Raw genomic sequence first — 25,070 nt, forward strand, 5'->3', positions numbered from 1 at the left:
GCATGGTGACAGGCGACAAAAATGCGACCGTGCTACAGCCGCTGGAGACGAAAAACCTCACTTGTTGAAGTGTTTTCTCTATGGAGGTTCATTTTTCCGCAAAGGTGTGTTGTACTTTTATGTGTAATAATTTAATAAACTTTAATACTCTAGATTAGGGAATGACGGACCGCGGTCCTGATCTGGACCACGGTCATTTGTATTACTGAGTACGTAATTTAATTAAATGTATCCCCCGCATTATTTTTGCTGCCGTCAATTCGACAACGGACGAGCGAACTAACGTGCGAGAGAGAGATGCAGTTCGTGGAGCACGAATTCGCTTATTAAACTCAAGTAGAAATGGACTGCGATGGTCATATTTTTAAAAAAACCGGACCCCTAAAGAAACTAATTGCTGGTAGGGACCAGGGGGAAAAATATGTTATAGAGAAGGGTCTCTATAACATATTTTTATAGAGTGCACAGATTCAGAGTGAAAAGCCAATTTCTAGAGAATGTAACTCAGAACTCCGACATTTCTCAACCGATCTTGAAAATTATTTGATTAAAAGTATTAGACCGCGGGCCAGGAGCTTACCTATTATCGTCAGTCATCGCCTCCCGGCTGATACTTTGTCAGATGATAGTTTAGATGCCATTTTAAATTTAAAAAAATCCGGTTGTATAGCGGTGGAAAGACCGTCAGCTGGTCACATGAACATGTAAAAAATACGCGCCTTACCACTTATGTCCGCAAAGTATACTTAATGCGTGATCCGTTCGGATGCGTTTATTTGAAACGCCTCATGAAACGCTACATGCAAAGTTTCATGATTTTGTTATTCCTGTCATAAAAAGGTAAGGGCCTACGCTAGCTGACGCGGACGCCCGCCGCGTGCGCACGCACGCGGGTGCTATTTGTAGGTGAAATCCGCCGCACGCGTCCGCTTCAGTTAGCGTTGCTCATACTATTGTTCGTTAACCCGCTCGTCCGCTCCGTGCACCCGCGTCAGCTAGCGTAGGCCCTATAGCGCTTATTTTTTACATGTTCATACGATCAGCTGGGCCCGATTTTATAAAGTTACAAGTTACAAGAGTACAGGCTACAGGCACCTGTAATGCACTGTGAACGGCTACAGGTGTTTTATAAATACACACAGATAATTACAGTTGTAAAGAACCATGGTCAATTCGATTACAAGTGACATCTACAGGTGTGAAGGACATCACTGTTTAAAAAAAAGTTTTTCATAGATACTCATTGAATTTTGCTGCTGTTGTAAGTGTTTGTTGTTAGTTTTCAATTATGGAAAAATGGCCAGAAATGAAGGTAAAATCGAGTGGTTGAGAGCGATGTTCGATGCCAAATATACACTTTTCGGGCCGTTTTCAGATAAAGCATTAAGGCAAAGGACGATAGATTTAATGAAATATATACCTAATAAGTAAATACCAAGTACTGTTTTACAACGGAGGTTCGTGGGCTATTACATTAAAATATATCGTTTCGGTAGCGGCTCAAAGATATGCTGTGTATCGAAAATTATGAATAGTACACTTTCCTATAATGTGTGCACTAAGTATACTTATTCGAATAAACGCTTTCTACTCTACTCTACTCTAAATAAAGAGACGAATGCTATTAAGTCAACGACAAATATCGGCACCAACCCTTTTCCTTTTTTATTATTTATTTTTATTTAATCTTTATTGCACATAAGAAAACACACTGTACAATAGGCGAACTTAATGCCGTAAGGCATTCTCTACCAGTCAACCTTTAGGCAAAGCAGATAAGTTGTAGGCGGTGCAAAAACATAGGTATAGGTGATACAATTGATACATGTACGAACACAATACATTCATAAGAAATACACATACATAAACATACATATATATTAATAATATTGATACAAATACATATACTTACATATACATATATATATATATATCTGATTTCATATATATATATATATATATATATATATATATATATATATGAAATCAGATGAACTTACAAAGCAGAAACATTAAGATTTTCCAGTACTGCCAGCAAAGTGCTCACTTAAGGATTTTTTAAAAGCAAACCTGTTCGGACACTGTCTAATTTTGACAGGGAGACTATTCCAAAGGCGAGCTGCCTGAATAGAGAAAGAATCGGACATGTAACCAGTTCGGTGAGATGGTATAGACAGAGATAGATTGCCATTCTTAGTATATAAAATAAAACGAGTCATTAACAAAACCAATATCAAACATATTGTCACTTTATTTACTATATATTTTAGATACTTTAACAAAAATTGATAAGGTCAGTGCATGGAAAAGTATATAATATATAAGACTCGGAAGAATCTCTCAGAAGAAAAATCATTTTAATTAATAGTAAAAATTTCGAGCGAGAGAGTGGATCACTGAGAGTACTGAGACACTACTAGTAGCTGCTGTTACAGGACTCGAGACCTATGTTAGTTTCTGTTACAAGTGTAACAACCTACACTTGTAATTTACAATATTTTTATAAAACGCTTGTTCGATTAGAGTTTAAAACTATTAAACTCCCATATTTTCGTCTATGGTTGAGCTACAGGCACTTGTACCTGTAACCTGTAAAATTGTAACACAGTACTTTTATAAAACGCAAATTGTAAAAAACGGAGCAAGTGTTGCCATTAAACGCCTGTTAACTTGTAACTTTATAAAATTGGGCCCTGACCTTCTTTCCACCGCGATACAACTGACTGACGATTTTTTTATAGACGATAGTATCTAAACTATCATCTGACAAAGTATCAAACGGGAGTTGATGACAATCTTTTTTACGTCTTTCGATGGCTGCCATTCCTCAACCCACCAACGGCGCCGCAGCTGACGTCCAAGAGAGTTCATCATACATAGCCGTTAACCACTATACGAGTTATCGCCTGGGTGGCGATTGGTCATGGAAATCTGTTTCTGGCTCGCGGTCTATGTTAACGGCACCGATCATGAAACATTTAAGAGAAAATTTAGAGTATTCTTGATATTTGACCGACATCTGTAAAATTTCTACCGCTTTATGCTTTAAAAGTTTATAAGTTTAAATATAAATGAAAAACTAAACTTAAGCAGCTCTTTGGCTCTTGTTTATGGTAAAATGTCGCCTGCTATTAAAAACTGATGGTAAATTCTTGTTTTACAAGATTTGTCTAAACCATCCATTACTGGTGCCTGTTCCATTATAGGGGTGTTTACTATATATATATATATGTTACGGGTAATGTTAGAAGGTTAATTGTGACCGAAACCGGCAAAACGTCCCACTTGGTCCGTATAAAGATACAAGCAAATCTCGTCCTAGGTCAATCATGACTGGGTAATGTTAGAGGTTGCATCATGATATAAGGGGTCTAACCATAATATTAAAAGAACGGTAGGTGTGATCAAAATACATTTATTTGGCACAATGAATATAACCTCTTCCAATCTAACTAACCACACGACAGTAGTACGCTTGTCGCTCAGACAATCAATTATATTGTATCGAGTTCTAACAAAACAAAACGTACTGACCTGCTAATAATACAATCAACGTAACCACTTGTAATTTGCATCGACTGTCTTCGTTCGACTGTCATCGTTCGAATGTCACCTCCCGAATGCTCGTTCAATATTTAAGATGGAGGGATCGATCACGTGACTCTTCACGTGATCGATCGTTACAAATACTTTTAATACTATAGTTAGCTTATTTAATCTAGAAAAATGTATTATAATGACAAAATATCTATATAAACTAAACAGTATCCTTACAGCTCGGCCATCCTGCTAGAGCAAGTCCCTTTGCTCACCTACATTTACCATTAGGTTACATTTTAGATTTACTCGTTTCATATCAGTATATTACAAAATAAAGTATTTTAACTAAGCAATACGAATTTCAAAATTCTAAAAGTAAATCTGCAAGTAGACCTCAAGGACTCTTTTACAAGTCAATACAACATTTACAGTAACATCATGTAGTGACATGAAAAAATATAACAACATTTACAAATACAACGGCCAATACCTAGGTAAACATTACATTATAATTATTTTAAAATAAATAATGACTATAGTAAAACAGAGACATATTGTCTCTATGGTAAATAATACATTAAATCTGGAGATGTTAAAGGTCCCCAATGTCAGAGTACTAATACTAATAAGATTTGGAGGTGTACTGTCTCTCCAAGTGTCAACATGAAATCTATACTAAATAAATGAATCACGCCTAGACTGTTAAGCTAGCAGTTTCATAAAGTATACAGCTCACATAACTTAATTTGAATTATAATTTAATTTATTAACGTCTACAAAGCCTAATCGAAAGCATTTATTTTATAACAATAGTGCAATATTCACAAAAAATATCAATTAATCTAAATTACCTATATCCTAGACTATTAGCCATGCTAACTAGCCATGATGATTACTCAGACCCATTCCATTTGGACTTTCAGTGTCGTCGTCCCAATATCATCGTATGTTTTTATTTTTTTTTATTTTACTTTTACTAACTTAACACCCAAGACAAATAAAGATAATAATAAAATAATAATTAATTAAGTTTATCATAGTAATATTGCTCAAGTGAATCTCCATATCGAGCTTTCTTGGACAGCATAGTTATTAAAACTTCCGTGTAATCATCACGACTTGGAAATAATTCTACAAGCTTCCTTTTCCACTCTGACCACGTGTATAGGTTAGTGCTGAGACCCTGGTACCAACATTTAGCAAGACCTGTAAGTTTCAGAAGCGTGAAATGTATAATCTCTTTCTCTGCCCACCCGTAAGTCTCAGCACACTCCTCTACTTTTGTAAGCCATGTAGGAATGGTTTGATCTTTCGATATTGGATCGAACTCGAGAATCTTCATCTCTTCAACATCTTTACGATGATTAGAAATTTACTTATAGTATTTTCACCAGATTCATTCAGGTAGTCTACTTACTATCTACGACACGATCGACGCATGGAGAGTGAGAGTACAACCTTTTATGTTTAGAGGTTACACGATAGTCGTCATCAGAACTACTACTATAAACATAGTGCCTCTTTCTCTCCATGCGTCCATACCGTATTGGACTTACATGATGTCGCGGATGCTTATAATTATGCTAGTTGTCTTCATAAGAGGAACTCCACTACCATCCGCAATTTCTTGCGCGCCCGTGCGTCTATGGCGACATGCTTCAACTGCACGGAACATGTCTGGACCCAAATTTGGTGTTCGTGAACGTGGCGCTCTCTCACACCGTAACTCGCAATCATACTCTTCATCATGCAGCAAGTGTTTGCGGCTTTGCCTACCTTTCAGGCTCCCTTCCGCTCCCTCACTTGGCATGGCAGATGATTTAGGCGTTGGACGTTCCCGAATCTCACATTCCTTAACGTCCACTTCCGCGACATTATGATCGGAGCTGCGCTTCTCTCTGCGCCCATTATTGCTGACCTTATCGTCATTTGCGTCCATCACTGAAACTTAGATTTGTTCGGATAATATCATTGTTCATTCAAATTTTTAATCGTCCTTACAGAAACATTACGATGCGGCATTTTGCAACATATGCTTAAAATATGATTAGGTAGAAAACACGTTGTTCTTTTAAAAGAGCTCTATCAGCCGACAGGATACCTTGATTTCAGTTAAGTTTTATTATTAATTTCTAATACCATTAAAACTATAATATTAGCATTTCCAACAAGCTGTAACAGCCCGAAATATCACCCCTGCCAATTTATTAAATTTCATCAAGTCCTGAGAGTTTTCAGGAAGCGACATGTCAGGTCCTTTCTGATAAAACTCTACACTATATAAAAATATATTAATTTTAAATCAAGTTTTAGTCGTTTTCAGTAGCCTGAAATATCGTTTCAAGCCATTTCTAATGATACCTTACGCAATGTCAAAACATTGGAATTTATCACGAGTTTCAGTCGCCATCAGCAGCCTTAAATATCGTTTCAGGCCGTTATGAATGAATCTCTACACAATATATGAGATTTGAAATTTTAACAAGTTTCAGTTATTTTCAGCAGCATGAAATATCTACACTATATCAAAACTCTAAATTTGCATCAATTATTAGTGTTTTTCGCAGCCTGAAATAACGTCTCAGGCCGCGTCAAAACGGTTTCATTATTTTTCTTATAAAAATCATCTTAATTCCCCTCGTCATGTTACATTAAAATTATCCTAACATCACAAGGTATTTATGTATATGAATCTATTATATAGATTTATTATTGATTTATTTATCATATCGTTTATTTTCTTTATACCAATTATTTGATCACTATTTGAATAAACAACTATTCAATTTGTTCATATAAATGTAAGACGAGCAAACTCAAGCTCACCTAGGGAATTCGAACAATAAAAAAAACTAATAAAAAGAATAGGCAAGTTTGCATCATTGCCACACCATCACCCATCTAGCTTTAAGCATAACGTAAAAATATATATTTTCAATAAAAGTATAATAAAAAAACCATTTTATTGCGAATATCGAACTAGAATAACTATAAAAGACTGACTTGGGCTCAAAAATGACCCCTCGGCTACTGTGCCGAAAACGAATCGACTGTGCGGGTAGTTCGAAAAACTCGCGCGATTTTCTAATGTAAATGTTGATGTCAACTTTAGCCAGTCTTCTCCGACAACACCGTCCTTGAAACGTCGGAGGTAAATTTAAAACTTAAGCGATATAGTCCCATTTGTATAAGTTAAAGATGTGTAAAAATCGTGAAGGTTTAAATCAGTGAATTGACTGTACTAGGCGGAATTAGACAGCTTTAGTACGACAGCAGCCTTCTGTGGCATAACATGTCAGCCCATACAAAATTATTAATTCAGAAACCGAAAAATAAATAAATAAATAAATAATAAATTATTAATTCAAATGCCTTATTGTGCGTTTATTGGTACCAAAAATTCAATACAACACAAGAAGAAGAATGGGATTAATTGGTTTGTGTAAGTTTAATTCCTAAACATGATAAATAATTATTTAAATTAACAGACTGTTGTAGACTAATACGCTAAACCAAATGTCGTAACTATATGTATTAGTTTCATAATAACTCATGCCCTTTTGGGCATACTTTGATACGGGGTGACAGAATGAGATGGCGTTATGCAACATTTTACTTTAAAGGAACTCCAATTACTTGTTCTTATGTAAAATATAAAGTACGGTGCAAATTTCTTGCCGATAAACTTCCTGTTTTATTTATTCAAGTTTCACAAAGGACCGGAACCAAGGATCGTTACCGGTATTCTGACTACCGGTTTTAAATTAGGTATAACCGGTTATAGTTGTATTTCGCAATTTTTATCACTAAAGCTTTGATTACAGGTATAATCAATAACGGTACTCATGTCTATTAGTGATTTTGCCATTAGACAACAATATCTGTATTTGACATTTTATCCTTAAAAACCATTACCGGTTATACATGTCAATGTCAATACACTCCTTTATTTGCGACTTCGAAGATGTTGCGCTTTGCGTATTGCTAAATTGTCAGAATATTTCAGACTTAGTACTTTGGCAAGGCTTTTCCTTTGCGAATAAAAATGAAGGACATCGTTACTTAAATAATTTACTTTCAGAAGCAAATAATATTAATCTAGGTACTACTACTACACTTCAGCCAGCTATGCAAAATATTATCACGTGACGTTACAATATTACACCTATTTGTTGTGATTTAGTAGTAGTGTCTGATTGACATCTTACCTTTCAAGTACAATGAATGGCGGTATTGAATAAAGGTATTTAATATTGTAAATAGTCTATATATAACGGTAAAAACAAAAGCAAAATCAAAACAATACCTCTAATAGGAATATAGCTATTCTTTTTATAGCGGTATTAGTTTGAGAATTTATTTACAGGTATTGAATAAAACCGGTTGCACAATCCCTGACCGGAACAGAAAATTCTTTGGACAAAAATGCTGTTACTTTAAACAGGCAGGCACCAGGTTGATTCACTTGGTTCCCTAGCCAAACACGCGAATTTGTAGCGTACATTTCAAAGAAATTTATTACTATCAGACAGAAAATGGATAAGTGGGACTTGAAGATAAGGTTGTTCTTACGCTTACTTATATTTTTGGTTATTTCATATGTATTATATTTAAAACAAAACAATATATTCAGTTAAGAATAATATTTCAGATGGCACGTACTGAAAATATCTCGGAGAGTTCAATTGAATCTAGTAACATCCCAACAAAAGGTCGTATGATAAATAGTTAAATACTTTATAAAATTTTAAAATATTAAAATAAAACGTCGTCTCACTTATAATATTTTAACTTCAGGTTTCTTTCCATATTGCGTTGTTGTTTTGTATTATTTACATTTTATTGATACATAACTAAAAACGTATATTAAACTTGGGAAACATTCAACACTGGCATTTTATAAAATTTTGTATGTACTTTCATTGTTCCAAAATACATAATACATAATTAACATTACGTTTCAAATTTTGTATGTACCGACATACACTTATAAAGTATAAACATGCCTAATCTTGACAATAAATACGCGTCAAACAATAATTTATATGAATTGGTTCCATCTTAGTATAATTATTGTAAGATTTGACAACGCCAAAATATTGTAACGCAACAACGGTTTGACGCATAGAATTTTATTATAGGCAATCAAAACTTTTATTGATCAATCACAACTTTTTGTTTAATAGCAGGAATTAGTTTATTGAATATAATTCGAAGCTGCAAGGATATATTCACGGTGAAGGGGTAGCTGTCAGTGTCAGTATGGCTGGTATTTTCTATGGAGAGCGTTGTCTATATATATATTCCGTCGCTGATTGCGAACCAATCAAAACATTATTAAATCAGACCGTTGTAATTTAAATTAATTGTATAATGAAGTAAAAATGAAAATATTCTAATTAAAATGCAACAATCCACCTTAGGTTTTATATTTTACTTATTGGATTTATTGGAAATTAATCCACGCTCCACGCCACCAATCCGGGCTCCACGGTGCCCTACATTTGGCGACAGATGGAGGTGGCGGTAAATTGTCAAAGAGAAACTGTTCCCTCGAAGTGGCAACTACCTTCAGTGATGAGGAAACCGATGCAAGTAGGAGGAGGAAATTATAATTATCTAGTGTAAAATATGTAACTGTTATTTCTGTCCTAACAACTCAGGACCTGTCCTGACAAGCATACGTTTTAATTTTAACGTATGCACTCGTTTAATATTTCTCACGTAAGCTAATTCAGTTTTATGATGTTATTACATTACAATATTTTATTATTTCGTTTACTATTTTTATTTATTTAGTTGTCTTATAAGCTAACATTATTTAAGTGTGAGCACTAACCTCACATAAAAAAATTATTAGTCAAAATAAGTGGTCAAACATAGACAAACAATATCATCAGTCGTTATGCGTCAGTAATTGTATTCATTGTGCCAGGGCCGATTAATTAACTTTTGCAGGCGGGATAAACGAGTGATTTGTTAAAATACTCGCCTATCCTCACTTCTGAGATATAAGGGGTCTAACCATAATATTAAAAGAACGGTAGGTGTGATCAAAATACATTTATTTGGCACAATGAATATAACCTCTTCCAATCTAACTAACCACACGACAGTAGTACGCTTGTCGCTCAGACAATCAATTATATTGTATCGAGTTCTAACAAAACAAAACGTACTGACCTGCTAATAATACAATCAACGTAACCACTTGTAATTTGCATCGACTGTCTTCGTTCGACTGTCATCGTTCGAATGTCACCTCCCGAATGCTCGTTCAATATTTAAGATGGAGGGATCGATCACGTGACTCTTCACGTGATCGATCGTTACAAATACTTTTAATACTATAGTTAGCTTATTTAATCTAGAAAAATGTATTATAATGACAAAATATCTATATAAAGTAAACAGTATCCTTACAATCAGTATCATCATTTCTAACATTACCCTCCCACTGTTGGGTAGACCTAGATGTATAGGTACGGGTAAACGCCGAATAGAAATTAAAGTTGATTTAATTTTCGGGCTTTACTCAAAAGGTTCGGGTAATAAGGTATACCCAGGTAATCTTAAGTCGTCAAGCCTATTCTAACATTACCCGTACAACGTAACATAAAACATACAGATTAATCCCAAATTTATCTAAATCTACTTCTGATGGTGAGATCGGCGAGGAATCGAGGAAACTCCTCAAATCTTATAGGCTTTTACATTGAAAAAAGTGACAACTGATGAAGTGGAACTTCTAATGATGACAAGAACGGAACTTTTCAACGGACGCATAGTTCACGTTTTGCGATTTGTCCTAATGTTTTCCTAATGTTTGTAAAGCAAGTTACGTTTTTACGCCACATATTTCTCAAGCTCGAGTTCTGATGGATTCCATAAGGAATTGAGGGAAGTATACATTATTTGGAACTTCTCAACTCTTATAAGCAGAGATCGGATAAATTTGCGTCATTGCTCGCAATAATGTGGACATGACTCCAAAATTAATCAAATATGTAATCATTTAATTAATTTCTTACTTGACTTAAATTTTAATTCCTAGTCAATAAATACAAAAGTTTGTTAAAGTATAGATTTATTAAGAAAATGATCAGTATTTTTCCAAAATTTTCTACAGTCAAGTCAGTCTATTTCTTTTTACATCAAAAATATACTTAAGTGCTGAAAAACTCCGCTCGCACTCCACTGATGTTAATGGGGCAAACTTAAGTAGTTTTATAGGAATATTATTATTCAAGTATAATTCAGAGTTTATTTTCTGTTCTAAGTTGTGGGCGATAACCTCAAAATCGGGATAAACTAAACAAAGAACAGAAAATATAGATAAAACTACTTAAGTTTGCCCCATTAACATCAGTGGAGTGCGAGCGAAGTTTTTCAGCACTTAAGTATATTTTTGATGTAAAAAGAAATAGACTGACAGCAGAAATTTTGGAAAAAATACTGATTATTTTCGTTAATAAATCTATACTTTAACAAACTTTTGTATTTATTGACTAGGAATTAAAATTTAAGTCAAGTAAGAAATTAATTAAATGATTACATATTTGATTAATTTTGGAGTCATGTCCACATTATTGCGAGCAATGACGCAAATTTGTCCGATCTCTGCTTATAAGTATACTTAAAGCGATGTTTTATATTTTTTATCTAAGCACAAACCCTTTGATTTAAAAAGTACTTAGATAAATAAATATTATAGGGCACTATTACACAAATTGACTAAGTCTCACAGTAAGCTCAGTAAGGCTTGTAGTTGTTGAATATTTGATGAAATGGAACTGCTCACAAATACCAGAATGGAACTCCTTTACGAAAAGATTTTTTTTTTAATTTCGAAGCTAATTGTAAATGTTATGAGATATCACTGTGGTTGCAAATAATTTAAATAGCATTTCACAGTGTTTTGTGAAGTCGGTTTCTTGGGTTCCGTGCCTCAAAACGAAGAAACGGGCCGCTGACCTGTTTAATTTTTTTGAATATTTAATAAACTCAAGTAGAAACAGACGGTGATGGTTCCGCGATCACTTTGTTGTCCGTCTATCGAGACCCACTATCTCCGGAACGCGTGAAACGTATCATAAAATAATTAAATTAGGTACTATACTCCTCATCAGGATACAGAAGAAGCTAGCAGCAATTCCTTGCTGTATCGTAATACTTACCGTTGAGCGAGGAAGCTGCCAGTGAAAAGTTAGCTACTTACCCATGGAAACCTAACTTATTATCTACAACTACTCAGAACGGACCTGATAATTCACATCCAGGGGTTCAACCTTTTGACGATATTGACGTTATCTGTGTAAGATGCTTTAAAATAATCTGACACTTGAGATTACCGTTAGGTACCTTTCGGCCTCGGAGAAGAACTTGGTTGACAACGTCTCGCATCGCAGTAACACGCCGGGGTCCGTCAATGCCACACGAAGCTATGGCGTTGACATCTATATTCGGAATATTGGCGCTCTCTCACTTGTGAGTATTAAATAATTAATGTTTTCAAATCTCTTCCTACTACACAGTGTGTAATTATCGAACTTGGCACAAAACTGCAGTTAACGCAAGTTACTCACGAAATAACGCAAACATATTCTTATCGGTAGAGATCGATCATTGGTCGATTTGAACCCCGATTACCTAGATGTTAGCTACCGAGAAATTATAGCCGTTATGCGATTCGAAGCTAAATTAAGAACGTTTATAGTGTTATACTTAGTTACATGTTATAAAATAAATATATTATATGTAAATTGTTATATTTATTAATGTTATTTTTTTTCTTGGCAGTGAATGGAATCAAATCAAATATCACATGATAAAAGCACCTACCTGTACCCATCTTTAATAGCGCGTGGTTATTTTACGAATGTGTTTATTATGTATGTAAGTAGGTAGTGTGTTAGGTGTGTTATGATTAGGACTCTTATGTAGGTACCGTTTGCAACGATTTACTCTCATGCCTACAAAGGAGGTCCCGGTCGATCCCCATCAACCGGACAATTATGAACTTCTAATTTCAACTCTAAGGTACCTTCTATTATAACAGCTCATTTTTGACAGGCCACATACAAAGAAAACACGCATACTTAAGAAGTACCTGTCTAATAATTTGCAGTAAGTAGGTACCTTCCTAATTTTCACTCGAAACCAAAGTTATATTGATTTATCAGTTAGTAGGCACGGTATAGTACATTACGATACAAGTGCGAAAAATAGGAAATTCAAAACGAGTGGCGATAAATTAAAACACGACCGAAGGGAGTGTTTTAAATTGACACGAGTTGCGAATTACCTATTCGCACATGTATCGTACAACGTTTTACAGTACATATGGACGTTTAAATGTTCGACACAGTAACGTAATATGCTAATTTTCGCACTAGTGCGGTAAAGTAGCGCCATATGTACTGTAAAGTATATTTTTTATGTTTGCTCATATTAATAGTCTGTGTTAATCGCAGGTAATATTTATTTTAAGGATAAATTAGTTAAATATCATATTATAATATCAAGCCATGTGCAGTCTACATTTATGTACTAAAACAAAACAAGGATATGATTTCACATAGCATATCGGTCTAGTTAATGTATGTCACTTTATTAGAGTTTTCACTTCTATTATCAAATAGGTCTAGGTACCTAAGATTCCGGTTTCCATACTCAATTATTATTAATTATAAAATTATATGACACAGGTAGGTATGCAACAAATTATTAACTATGGGTAGGCTTAAGAGGTTATCTTAGCTAATCTAATAGATAGGTACTGGGTATTTTCCCCCACGAAGGTGATTAGATAGGTAATAACATAACCAACTAACCAACTTTTACTACCTTCGACCTCGAATAAAAATTGTCTGTTCTTTCGGCTAATCAGATGTTGTGTTTTCTATGGATTAGATACCCAAGCCCAAGACGTCTAATTCCCGTTCGTATTTCTACTTTTCCAAATAGGGATATTACATACTGCAATGTTCTGCCGCCGGAGTGCAAGCACTAGCCACACCTTTCGCAAGCCATAGAGTAACTTATACATACTGTGCCTTAAACTGTTTTTTGACAAGTTTTCACAGATAATAAAATATGTCATTGATGCATCAAGGCGGTTTGTTTAGAAAGGGCCTACTGGGAAACGTGAAATTCGAAATTAAGTTATCTGCCTCTTTATCACTAGAATATCAAGAGTGATAGAAAGGTTAGATAACGAAATTTAAATTTTCTCGTTTCGCGGTAAACCCTGTGTGAAGTTTACACTGTAAACAAACCGCCTTGATGCATCAATGACATATTTTATTGTTATATTATAGATTGTAATTGTGGTACATAACATTACCGATATTCCCTAACGACTGAACTTCCAACCCAGAGGGCGCTAACCTTACCGAAGAGTTTCCATAATAATTCCGAATCGATATACATATCTATATTTGTCCGCCAGTCATGGCAAAACAAGGATCGGTCAAAACCAAAAATGTAACACCCATAATACGTTTGTTTGACTCAAATAAACATTCATTCTTTCATTCATTCTGTATACCGGGTGTTTCCTGTAAGAGGAGCAATAAATTAAACTGTACCCCTAGTGTAAATAAATTCGATTTCCAAACGTGACGTACGCGTTTGCGTTTAGTCTCATTTTGTATTGGATTTCGAAAGAGCGCGCCAAGCGGGACGTTTTGGAAACTCAAAATCCTATACAAAATGAGACTAAACGCAAACGCGTTCGTCACGTTATGATGTCGATCAAAGTTACACTAGGGGTACTGTAGGCTGTACCCCTCAATCTCACCAACATTTATTCAGCAACTTTTAAAAATAACTTAATCCTAAGACGCAATGTATCGCGAATTTTGCTACTTTTAAAGCGTAACATGCACGTAGTGATTATATGCTCTTTGGTAACATGCAACGTCAAACACACTGATGTCAGCGTACATTGAAAATAATATTATATTTGTATGAAAAAGATAAAATCTAAAGATTTCATAATTTTTAAAAGTTGTTAATCAAAAGGTATATCGTTTTAGGAGTACAATATATGGTTTAATTATTTGCTCGTGTTACAGGAAACAGCCGGTATATAAATGCGTGTGTCCTGACCAGGTCCTGACGGGTTATTCACACTTGTTACCACCAAACCAAGTTGGTGTTTGGTGATGGTTGGTGTTTTTAGGGTTCCGTAGCCAAATGGCAAAAAACGGAACCCTTATAGATTCGTCATGTCCGTCTGTCTGTCCGATTCTGTCACAGCCACTTTTTTCTGAAACTATAAGAGCTATACTGTTCAAACTTAGTAAGTGGATGTATTCTATGAACCGCATTAAGATGTTCACACAAAAATAGAAAAAAAACAAAAAATTTTGGGGGTTCCCCATACTTAGACCTGAAATTCAAAAAATCTTTTTTCATCAAACCCATACGTGTGGGGTATCTATGGATAGGTCTTCAAAAATGATATTGAGGTTTCTAATATCATTTTTTTCTAAAGTGAATAGTTTGCGCGAGAGACACTTCCAAAGTGGTAAAATGTGTGTCCCCCCCCCCCCCCGTAATTTCTAAAATAACAGAATGAAAAAACTAAAAAAAATATATGATATACATTGTCATGCAAACTTCCACCGAAAATTGGTTTGAACGAGATCTAGTAAGTGGTTTTTTTTTTAATACGTCACAAAATTTCAAAAAAAATATTTTTTCATCGAACCCATACGTGTGGGGTATCTATGGATAGGTCTTCAAAAATGATATTTAGGTTCCTAATATCATTTTTTTCTAAACTGAATAGTTTGCGCGAGAGACACTTCTAAAGTGAAAAAATGTGTGTCCCCCCCCCCCCCCTGTAACTTCTAAAATAACAGAATGAAAAATCTAAAAAAAATATATGATATACATTACCATGCAAACTTTCACCGAAAATTGGTTTGAACGAGATCTAGTGAGTAGTTTTTTTTTAATACGTCATAAAATTAAAAAAAAAATTTTTTCATCAAACCCATACGTGTGGGGTATCTATGGATAGGTCTTCAAAAATGATATTTAGGTTCCTAATATCATTTTTTTCTAAACTGAATAGTTTGCGCGAGAGACACTTCCAAAGTGGTAAAATGAGTGTCCAAAGTGGTAAAATGTTGAACAAGATCTAGCAAGTAGATTTTTTTTAATACGTCTCAAATGGTACGGAACCCTTCATGCGCGAGTCCGACTCGCACTTGGCCGCTTTTTTTTTCCTAGTAGTTACCACCAAAATTTGGTTAGCGTTCAATACTAATAAAAGCAGTATAAATATAGAGTGCCTTACTCAAAAATTAATTATAACTCAAATTAATTATAAGTTAATTGCCTATTAGTGTAATTATAAGCCGATTACTGTTTCAGTTAACATGCCTTAAAAGTGATCGAAAATAATCGGTCTTTGACTGATAAGTTTGTTCGTTCGTATAATTGTTTGACTTCATTTTTTGAAAGGAACCTTATCGCCTTTATCAACGATGCTCCTATATAAATACAAAACGCAGCGCTGCGCACTGCTGCGTAAGCGCCCTCGACAAAAGACCCAGGTGTCATAGAAAACGTCACGATTAATTCAATTTACAATTAATAAGATAAATTTCATAAAAACGTTAATTTCTCTTTAACTATTTTTTTTTGTACTTGCACCTGTTTTAATAATTTGGATCACTTTTAAGGCAGTTTACTGAAACACTAATCAACTTATAATTATTTATTTAAGCAAGCTATATTTATATTATTTCTACTGTTCTATTAGTTCCTAATGTACTTATTGAACTCTTAAGAACATTTTGGTGGTAACTACTAGGAAAAAAAATGCCACCTTACCAGTGGTAACTACTGGGGAAAAAATTCCCATTAGTTGGTGATAACTAGTGGGAAGATTTTTCCCAGTAGTCACTAGTGGTAAAAGGTGAGATAAAATTCCCAGTAGGTACCACTGATATGTAGCAACTTGGTGGTAATCGTCCTGACTGATTGACTGACTGATTTATCAACGCAGAGCCGAAACTACAAAAGCTATAAAGTTGAAATTTGCATACTAGGTTCCATTTATAAAGTGTACATTTAAAAAAATCCAATCCCTAAGGCGGTTAAAAAGGGGTTGAACGTTTGTATAGCGTTCAAGTTTTATTTTAAGCTAGGAACTTGAAACTTCGTGAAAAGGCATTATAATAAAATATATATGAAAATATTTTTTTATTATTTTTGGAAATTCATCCCCTGAGGGGGTTAAAAAAGGGGATGAAAGTTTAACGGGGATCAAGGTTTAAAATTCATCCCCTAATAGCCTAATAGAGTTAAAAGGAGGTTGAAAGTTTGTAACAAGAACGATTTGAGCAGGGACTTGAAATTAGTAGGAAGAGAAGATATTAGAAAATACGAAAATTAATTTTAGTACCTTTGGTTTTTTTGGGTTAAAAAGGGGTTAAAAGTGTATTTCAGGAAATAAATTCACGCGGACGAATTCGTGGGCAACAGCTAGTATAATATAATCCTATATTTGTACAAACTTTTTGTCTGTCATAGAGGAGCAGCTTACACCAAATTTCCGGACGGGTTCACATTCGGCGTGGCCACAGCAGCCCATCAGATTGAAGGCGCTTGGAATGTTAGCGGTGAGAAAAGATACCTGAAACATATCTATAGTTCTTATAATTTGTTTCTTGATGCTCCATTTCAAGAGTTTATGTAAGAATACAACAGCAAATAGATTGATACCTGGTATGACCTTTTTTTTAAGGAAGCTAGCCTAGTAAGCTACAATTTTGCTGCTGTCCGATTTTCCTCCTGTTCCTAAAATCCCATTTTAATTTGCTTTTGATCCTTCTTCTACCTTGTCCTCACACTGCGAGGGACTGTATTTTGTAAGCTGCTACTTAGTTTAGAAGTTAAAATTAAACAAAATGTATTTTTAAGGGAGGCATCCATACCTACTTTTTTTTTAAATCAATAAAAATTTACGTGTCGTCAATAAAAACAACAAATTAGGTTACTAAAAAGTTTTTTGATTAAGTGAATACTTTTGAAAATAATCGACTCAAAAGTAAAAAAAAAATGTTGTTTTACTTTTGAATCGATTATTCTTACTTTTATATCTCTCTTACTTTAGAACCGGGAGTCCAATAGTTATTTGTACAACAAGAGAACAAAGTTTGATATTTCTTCGAGTGCTTGTTTTGAGTCACGTGCAAGCGAAAGATTCTATAAACTCGCTACGCTCGTGAATCTAATTTAGAATCAAGGGACTCAAAAGCGCACGAGATGTAAATAACTTTGATCTCATGTAGTACACAACATTTTTCATGTCAGTCAGCTATCAAAAAATACAACCTGAAAAATGTAACCCAGACGGACGGATCACTATTTCACTCATGTTTTCTGAAGGTATTCTAACAATTAACTTTAATTACCGCAATAAAACAAAACGAAAGAAATTTCAATAAAATAATACGAAAATAATGAATTAACGAACATCAATTGACAGTTCAATCGACAACTTTTTTTTGTAAAAAAAAACTACTATTTGTCAACTATAGTAGAGATCTTTTAAAGTAGTTAAGTAGAATTATTTACTGCGTACCAATTGCGTAAATTTGTATAAGTTCGTTGTTTTACAAAATACGTAAAATATGGTGTTTTTTTTTTAACTTTTATTTCATTAATTAATTATTACGAATGAAGACTCGTAGGGTGTTTTGGAACAATGCGGTCTGACTTATTTCGGGGGTCTATTATAAACCGTCAATATACCGTTGAATTACGTATGCACTTTTTTGTCTCTGTCTTTTTGGGATGACGTGAAAGGGACAAATATGTATACTAAGGTTGACAATCCTAATTCTGATACGGGGCTATATGTGGAATCATGCTGGTGCACCTGTTAACAAAAAAAAATCGAAATCAACTACTTTCAGCGCGCATGGCACAGATGCTGCGCTCGTGCGCGTAGCTCTATCTATGCTACGACTTTAGCTACTACGTGACGGCGTAACACGTAGCACTCGCCATAGCACGTGACTTTTATTTCAATTATTTTTCTAAAATCATATCAATATGTTGATGCATGTTCACTTGTTCAGGCAAGTCAGAGAACGTGTGGGACCGTCTATCACACACGCGGCCGGAGATGATCGCGGACGGGACCAACGGCGACATCGCCTGCGACTCCTACCACCGCTACCTCGAAGATGTGGAGGAGCTGGCGTACCTCGGCGTGGACTTCTACCGCTTCTCCCTGTCGTGGGCTCGTCTCCTGCCCACCGGCCGCATCGATCACATCAATGAAGATGGCGTGCGTTACTACAATGATCTTCTGGACGCTTTGGCTGAGAAGAATATCGAGCCATTGGTAATTTATAGATTATTTATGTGGTAGGTTGCTTTTATGACGGCAGGTTGATGGCCGACGAGTCGAAACCGAAAGGCGACGCGTCCTGCATTTGTATCACCGGTAACTCGAATATTTGGAGGAACTGGCATAACCATAATATGAATTTTTAGCGCTTCTTGCTGTCTAAGTTGCATATAATTTGACTCCAATCACTTTATTGATACAATTTGGGCGCAATTTGGTTTTATATTTTTACAAACACACGTCGTGTGTCTCATGGCATTTTTTTGTTTGTATGGATGCCACGCTAAGTTCTGACTGAAATATCTATTAATATGTACCTAAATTCAAAAAATACCCCACACTTTTATATCCTACATAATGTTTCATAAAGAGAGAAAGCACGTACGAGTACCTTCCAGCATTTACCAATCAACCCAAAATGTGATTTTCTTACACAGGTAACATTATTCCACTGGGACCTCCCCCAAACCCTCCAAGACCTCGGCGGCTGGGCCAACCCTAAAATGATTGACTATTTCCGCGACTATGCCGACGTGTGCTTCAGGCTGTTCGGCGGCAAAATCAAGTCCTGGATCACCTTCAACGAGCCCTACGAAATCTGCGAAGATGCGTACGGAGATGAGAAGAAAGCCCCAGCCGTCGACAGCCACGGCGTCGCCTGCTATCTCTGCAGTGACACACTTCTTAAGGCTCACGCTGAAGCGTACCATCTGTATAACGAAACTTACAGGCCTGTGCAAGACGGAAGGATAATGATCTCTATCAACTCTATTTGGTACGAGCCAATCGATCCAGAGAACGCGGAACTTGTTGCGCTTGCTGAAGTAGCCAATCAGTTTAAAGTAAGTAAACAAGTACCTACCATTCAGCCGTAACAGTATATGGCGATTTCATCAATGAATTCATTCATAATTTCTCCATGCATTTGCAGCTCACTGTCATTCATACACAGAGCTAGTAGATAAATTTGGTATCACACACACACACACACTCACAATGTAGTCCATGTAGGACTTGCTTAAGGACTTCACACAGGTAGCTGCAGTAAGTAATACATCAGGTCTCTGCACAAAACTTCTCAATCCTTTTCATTGTAAGCAACTGATTGTTCATTTCAACTACAGATAGACCTAGACTTATTTATTGACAATAATAAGACAAACACAGTTTTGTTTTTGTATTGACAGTTTGGCTGGTTCGCACACCCCATCTTTACCGTAGAAGGCGGCTACCCTGCTGTAATGGTTAACAACGTAGCTCGACAAAGCGAAGCCGAAGGCTTACCGAAGTCTCGCTTGGAACAATTTGACGACTACTGGATCAACAGGATCAAGGGAACTTCGGATTTCCTCGGCATCAACCACTACACGACTCATATCATAACGGCAGCGGGCGTGGACCCTATCGCCAAGTCGCCCTCTTGGCTGAAGGATATCGGAGCAGTTACTACTATGGAAGTTGGAGAAGACTCTGCTTCAGAATGGCTTAGGGTAAAATCATTTAGAAATTATTTTCCTAGGTTCTTGTTACTCCACAATGAAATACGAGTAGGTAATAATCTGGAACCTAGAGAATTCGCGCTTAAACATTGTTCCCATTTTATTATGTTTAGTTATCTGTTATAATTATAATAACCTATACATACATGTATAAATTACAGGTCGTGCCAAAAGGCTTCGCCAATCTGCTGCGCTGGTGCAAGAGCAGCTACAACAACCCACCGATCTACATTACGGAGAATGGTTTCTCGGACCGTGGCACTTTGGAAGACTACGGTCGCATCAAGTATTTCAATGTGAGTATATCTTACTAACCCTTAGTATTAAAGTGTGGTATCGTTTTGAAGATACAGAAACTACCTAGGTATAAAATAAACGAAAATGTGAAAAAAGTTTTACCTCTGTTTAGGATTATCTATCGGCCATATTGGAAGTAATGTACGAGGATGGCGTCAACGTGTTAGGCTACACAGCTTGGACCCTGATGGACAACTTTGAATGGCGCGCTGGATTCTCGTAAGTGATATTAAATGTATTTCAATCCTGGCTTGACCAAGCTGGAGTATGCAATTATGCACTTAATCTTAGATTAACGTCTATAGCAGTATGGACTAGTCCTGGAATAAAATATATTCTGGTTAGGCAATTTAACCTTCTTAGAATTAATAGTAATAGGTACCTTATACCTAATATTCAAGAAAATAGATACAGCTCAAACTCATTTGTACATACACTTTAACCTCTTGATAATAAGGGCTTTGTTCAGACATTGTTGAACACCTTGACTACCCCCATATATTCTAATGGTGATTGTACAGGTAGGTATGGGTAAATTCTGTATCTGATTGGAGAATTTGAGCTACGGATAAAGCTGATAAAAGTGCATCTGCCCCGCTCGTCTGACCTTACTTAAATAATGTATTTTATAACCTGTTTTCCAGACCATTACCAAATACTTATAGGTAATAAACATTTCCAATTTATGTGCAACCTTATTTAACTTTGGGTTATTGTTTCCATTGATTAACTTTTTTATAAAAAAAATATAACCGTATGTTTTATTTTTTTAGGGAGCGTTTTGGTTTCTACTACGTGGACATCACAGACCCGGCACGGCCGCGGACGCCAAAACTATCGGTGGAATACTACCGCCAGCTCACCGCCACACGTGAGCTCCCGCAGGACGACCGCTTCAAGGACCCCGCAGTAAGCCTTGCTTGATCAAATGATCACACTCTTCTATAGTGCCCACTGTGTGAAGGTTTGTGTCGGTGGAGTACTACCGCCAGCCACACGTGAGCGCTCGCAGGACGACCGCTCCAAGGACCCCGCTGTAAGCCTTGCTCGTTCAATCTTATCTATAATAAGCCCACGGTGTGTCGGTTTGGCTTGTGTCGGTGGAGTACTTCGGATGATAGCTTCGACCGCCCTGTTTTCCCACACAAATCCTTAACAATAATAAAGTAGAATAGTAGTAGGTGCATTTGAAGTTCTGGTACAGCAACTAGAATCTAGTTACTAGATCAATCGGGTGAGATGGGCGGGCTTACTCGGATGGGTATAAACTTCAGGGCAGTAAGACGCAGGGTGGGCTTTCTTCCCTCGTCCTATTTAATAATTTATATATATATATATTTCATTTTAAATAATACACCACAATATTGGTCAGGCTTGTTTCAAAAATATTAACTATAGGTTCAATAAGATTCGACTAGGATGGTCTTAAGTACAATGCAGGGAAATGTGAGGTGATGATTTTTAACCTCTTGAACGCCAGACAGCGAAGGAATTTGCCGTGCCCCGGACGCAGGCGATCACGGTTATTTAAACGAAATTGAACTTTACGGAGTCGCGCGTTAGTCCCTATTGCATTGGCGAAACTGTCGGCTGTAGCCGTCGTTGGCGTCCTTGGCAAGTATTTCAGATGTCGGCCATAGCCGACGGTGGCGGTCAAAAGGTTAACGTTTTAAAGCGCAAAAAAGGCCAAGGTAGGTCTAATTGTCCTAATAATTCTGGTAAGGGGAAAAAATGCAACAAGAGGGTCAAAAGTTATGTTAGGTATAACATACCTACAGTGCGAATTAAATGGTTAACCCATTCATTGCCGACGCCTCATATTTTTACTCATCACGCAGTGCCGCCGCCTTCCACGCGACGACGCGAATTCGCGTCCGCGGCATTACGTTAACATTTCATGGACACGAGTTCGCGTCCGCGGCATTAGGTTAACCTATTTCAAGGGCGCGAATTCGCGTCCGCGGCATTACGTTGTCAAGGACGCAATTTCGCGTTTTCGGCATCGTAAGTGAAATTTTTGCGCCTAAAAACAGTTTTTGTCGAAAACGTATTCAGTATAGACGTGACGGCCGTATACTTCAGACGTATATGAGTTTTTAATGGTTTTTAGTAAGATTATAAAAGTTAAAGAAAGTGTTTAAAGCAAGTGTTTAGATAATGGACAAAAATATTAAATATTAAATGCAACCCATTTTATTATAGTTAAATATACAGTCGAAAATGTTTAGTACCCCTGGACATAAACATGTCTGCGTATCTAAATTATTTTAGTAGTTTGTATTATTAATTGCCACAATCACTTATAAAGTATATGGCACATGATTAAATTACTATCATTAAATATTTTTCGCGATAAAAGGTAAATGACAATTACCTAATATAAACATAATGGACGGGAATCCGCCTCCGCTTCACCCGAAATGAAAATGTTGAGTATTACAAATGTGTTTATTTTAATAACCGGTAACAGTATACAATTTGTCTTTAAAAATTACATCTCGGGATAAGTTTTTTTAAATAAGTGTTTTTCTAGCAAAAACTATTTTTTCTAAATTACAAATGCACTGAATCCAAAAACCGAAGTATAATATTCTCCTTCAAAAAATAAATAAATAGTTGTTTTCTAGTAAAAAAACGAGGCCGCGAAATCGCGACCCCGGAATTACGATCGGACGTGAATTCGCGTCTTCGGCATCCGAGATAAGAATTATGAAAATTACAAATGCACTGAATCTAAAAACCAGCAACAGTATAATATTATCCTTCATAAATAAAGTAACATTTTGGTATCAGCATTTAAGTACAGTTGTTTTCTAGCAAAAAAAAACACAACTCGAGGACGCGAAATCGCGTCCTCGGCATAACGATTACACATAACATGGGACGCGAATTCGCGTCTTCGGCATCCGAGATAAGAATTATGAAAATTACAGATGCACTGAATCCAAAAACCAGCAACAGTATTATATTATCCTTCATAAATAAAGTAACATTTTGGTATCAGCATTTAAGTACAGTTGTTTTCTAGCAAAAAAAAAACAAATAACTCGAGGACGCGAAATCGCGTCCTCGGCATTACGATTACACATACATAGGACGCGAATTCGCGTCTTCGGCAATGAATGGGTTAAGGCACGAAAGTACAGCCCCAACGCTGTATCTAAATCTTGCTGGGAGGAGTGTCCCTCAAAGTGGAGCATTTTTTATAATACCCACTGTGCAGGAATGTTTGGTTGGATTGTTTGTGGAGTAGGTACACGATTTCTTACCTACTGCTATCAGTGAAGTGGTGGTGTAAATTTATTTCTTCCACGGTCTAAAATTATTAAATAGAACCTTATTTGATTTCTGAAATTTCAGTGAAAAATTGTTTTCGGGCTAATTTATTTACTAATTATTCACATCAACATCTCGAGAAAACTAACTTTGTTTCACATTCGTGTCGTTTCCAAGCAAAAAGTCCCACTTTGTCGCTTGCTATAAGGAGGCTTTGACAGGTTATTCGTATATACACAAGCAAATCTCGTCCTTATGGTAAGCGACAAAGTGGGACCTTTGACTAGACTTCGACACATTTTGTCTTCAGTGTATTGGTCATGATATGGGACTTAAAATCAGAAATCAGAAATTTACGGTTTTCGCAATTTTTCCTTTATGTGTGCTTCGTACCGAATTTCAAGATTCTGAGTTCACGGGAAGTACCCTGTAGGTTTTGATTCCCTTGCGAGTGTCGAAAATTTGCGGCATAAACGGCTGTATCTTTTGATTGCGTTCGTTTAGTTTGATTCTTTCACAGCTCCAAGGTACAGTCAGCGTCAAATACTTCGTAGCAGTCAAAGTGGCCAAATAGTTCGGTACACCATACTAAATAATATATGGTGTACCGAACTATTTGGCTACTTTGACTGCCACGAAGTATTTGACGCTGACTGTACAGTAGACCTGAGTATTTGATATAAATTCCAGCTTGATACCTCCACGCGTTCCTGAGAAAAAGAGTCTTGACAGACAGACAGACGGACGGACGGACGGACAACAAAGTGATCCTATAAGGGTTCCGTTTTTTCCTTTCGAGGTACGGAACCCTAAAAATTAAGGCCAAAAGTGAGATCAGTCACCATTGCTGATTCAATGTTTTTTAAGTAAATTTACGTAGGTAGGTAGGTACTTCATTTATATATTTGTGTAAATATATGTAATTGTGTATGTATTAAGTTTTACTATATTTCCACAGACGCGGATGGGCTGAAAAAATCTTTGGGTGCCTTTTTGTAATATAAGTATGTATACATATACATATATATAAATATGAAAATTTATTGTTAAGCATTGAAATTATTTTTATATCAAACATT

The 25,070-nt window shown here is 36.0% G+C and overlaps 1 protein-coding gene across 2 annotated transcripts in view; it reads left to right on the plus strand.

Annotated features, from left to right (window-relative positions):
* Positions 1-25,070, plus strand: part of LOC133519089 (myrosinase 1-like) — a 25,394-nt gene continuing 324 nt past the window's right edge. Inside the window, exons 1-10 of one of the 2 annotated variants that reach the window (XM_061853001.1) lie at positions 1-104; positions 11,898-12,027; positions 17,092-17,180; positions 18,645-18,913; positions 19,357-19,761; positions 20,107-20,409; positions 20,580-20,714; positions 20,828-20,934; positions 21,489-21,624; positions 24,950-24,995. In XM_061853001.1, the coding sequence (XP_061708985.1) occupies positions 11,969-12,027; positions 17,092-17,180; positions 18,645-18,913; positions 19,357-19,761; positions 20,107-20,409; positions 20,580-20,714; positions 20,828-20,934; positions 21,489-21,624; positions 24,950-24,964 (1,518 nt within the window). In that variant the 5' untranslated portion in view covers positions 1-104; positions 11,898-11,968 and the 3' untranslated portion in view covers positions 24,965-24,995. The remainder of the gene's footprint in view (positions 105-11,897; positions 12,028-17,091; positions 17,181-18,644; positions 18,914-19,356; positions 19,762-20,106; positions 20,410-20,579; positions 20,715-20,827; positions 20,935-21,488; positions 21,625-24,949; positions 24,996-25,070) is intronic. The other variant, XM_061853000.1, reaches the window with a different exon arrangement.

The sequence above is a fragment of the Cydia pomonella genome, chromosome 6 (assembly GCF_033807575.1).
Source record: "Cydia pomonella isolate Wapato2018A chromosome 6, ilCydPomo1, whole genome shotgun sequence".
Classification (NCBI taxonomy): Eukaryota; Metazoa; Arthropoda; class Insecta; order Lepidoptera; family Tortricidae; genus Cydia; species Cydia pomonella.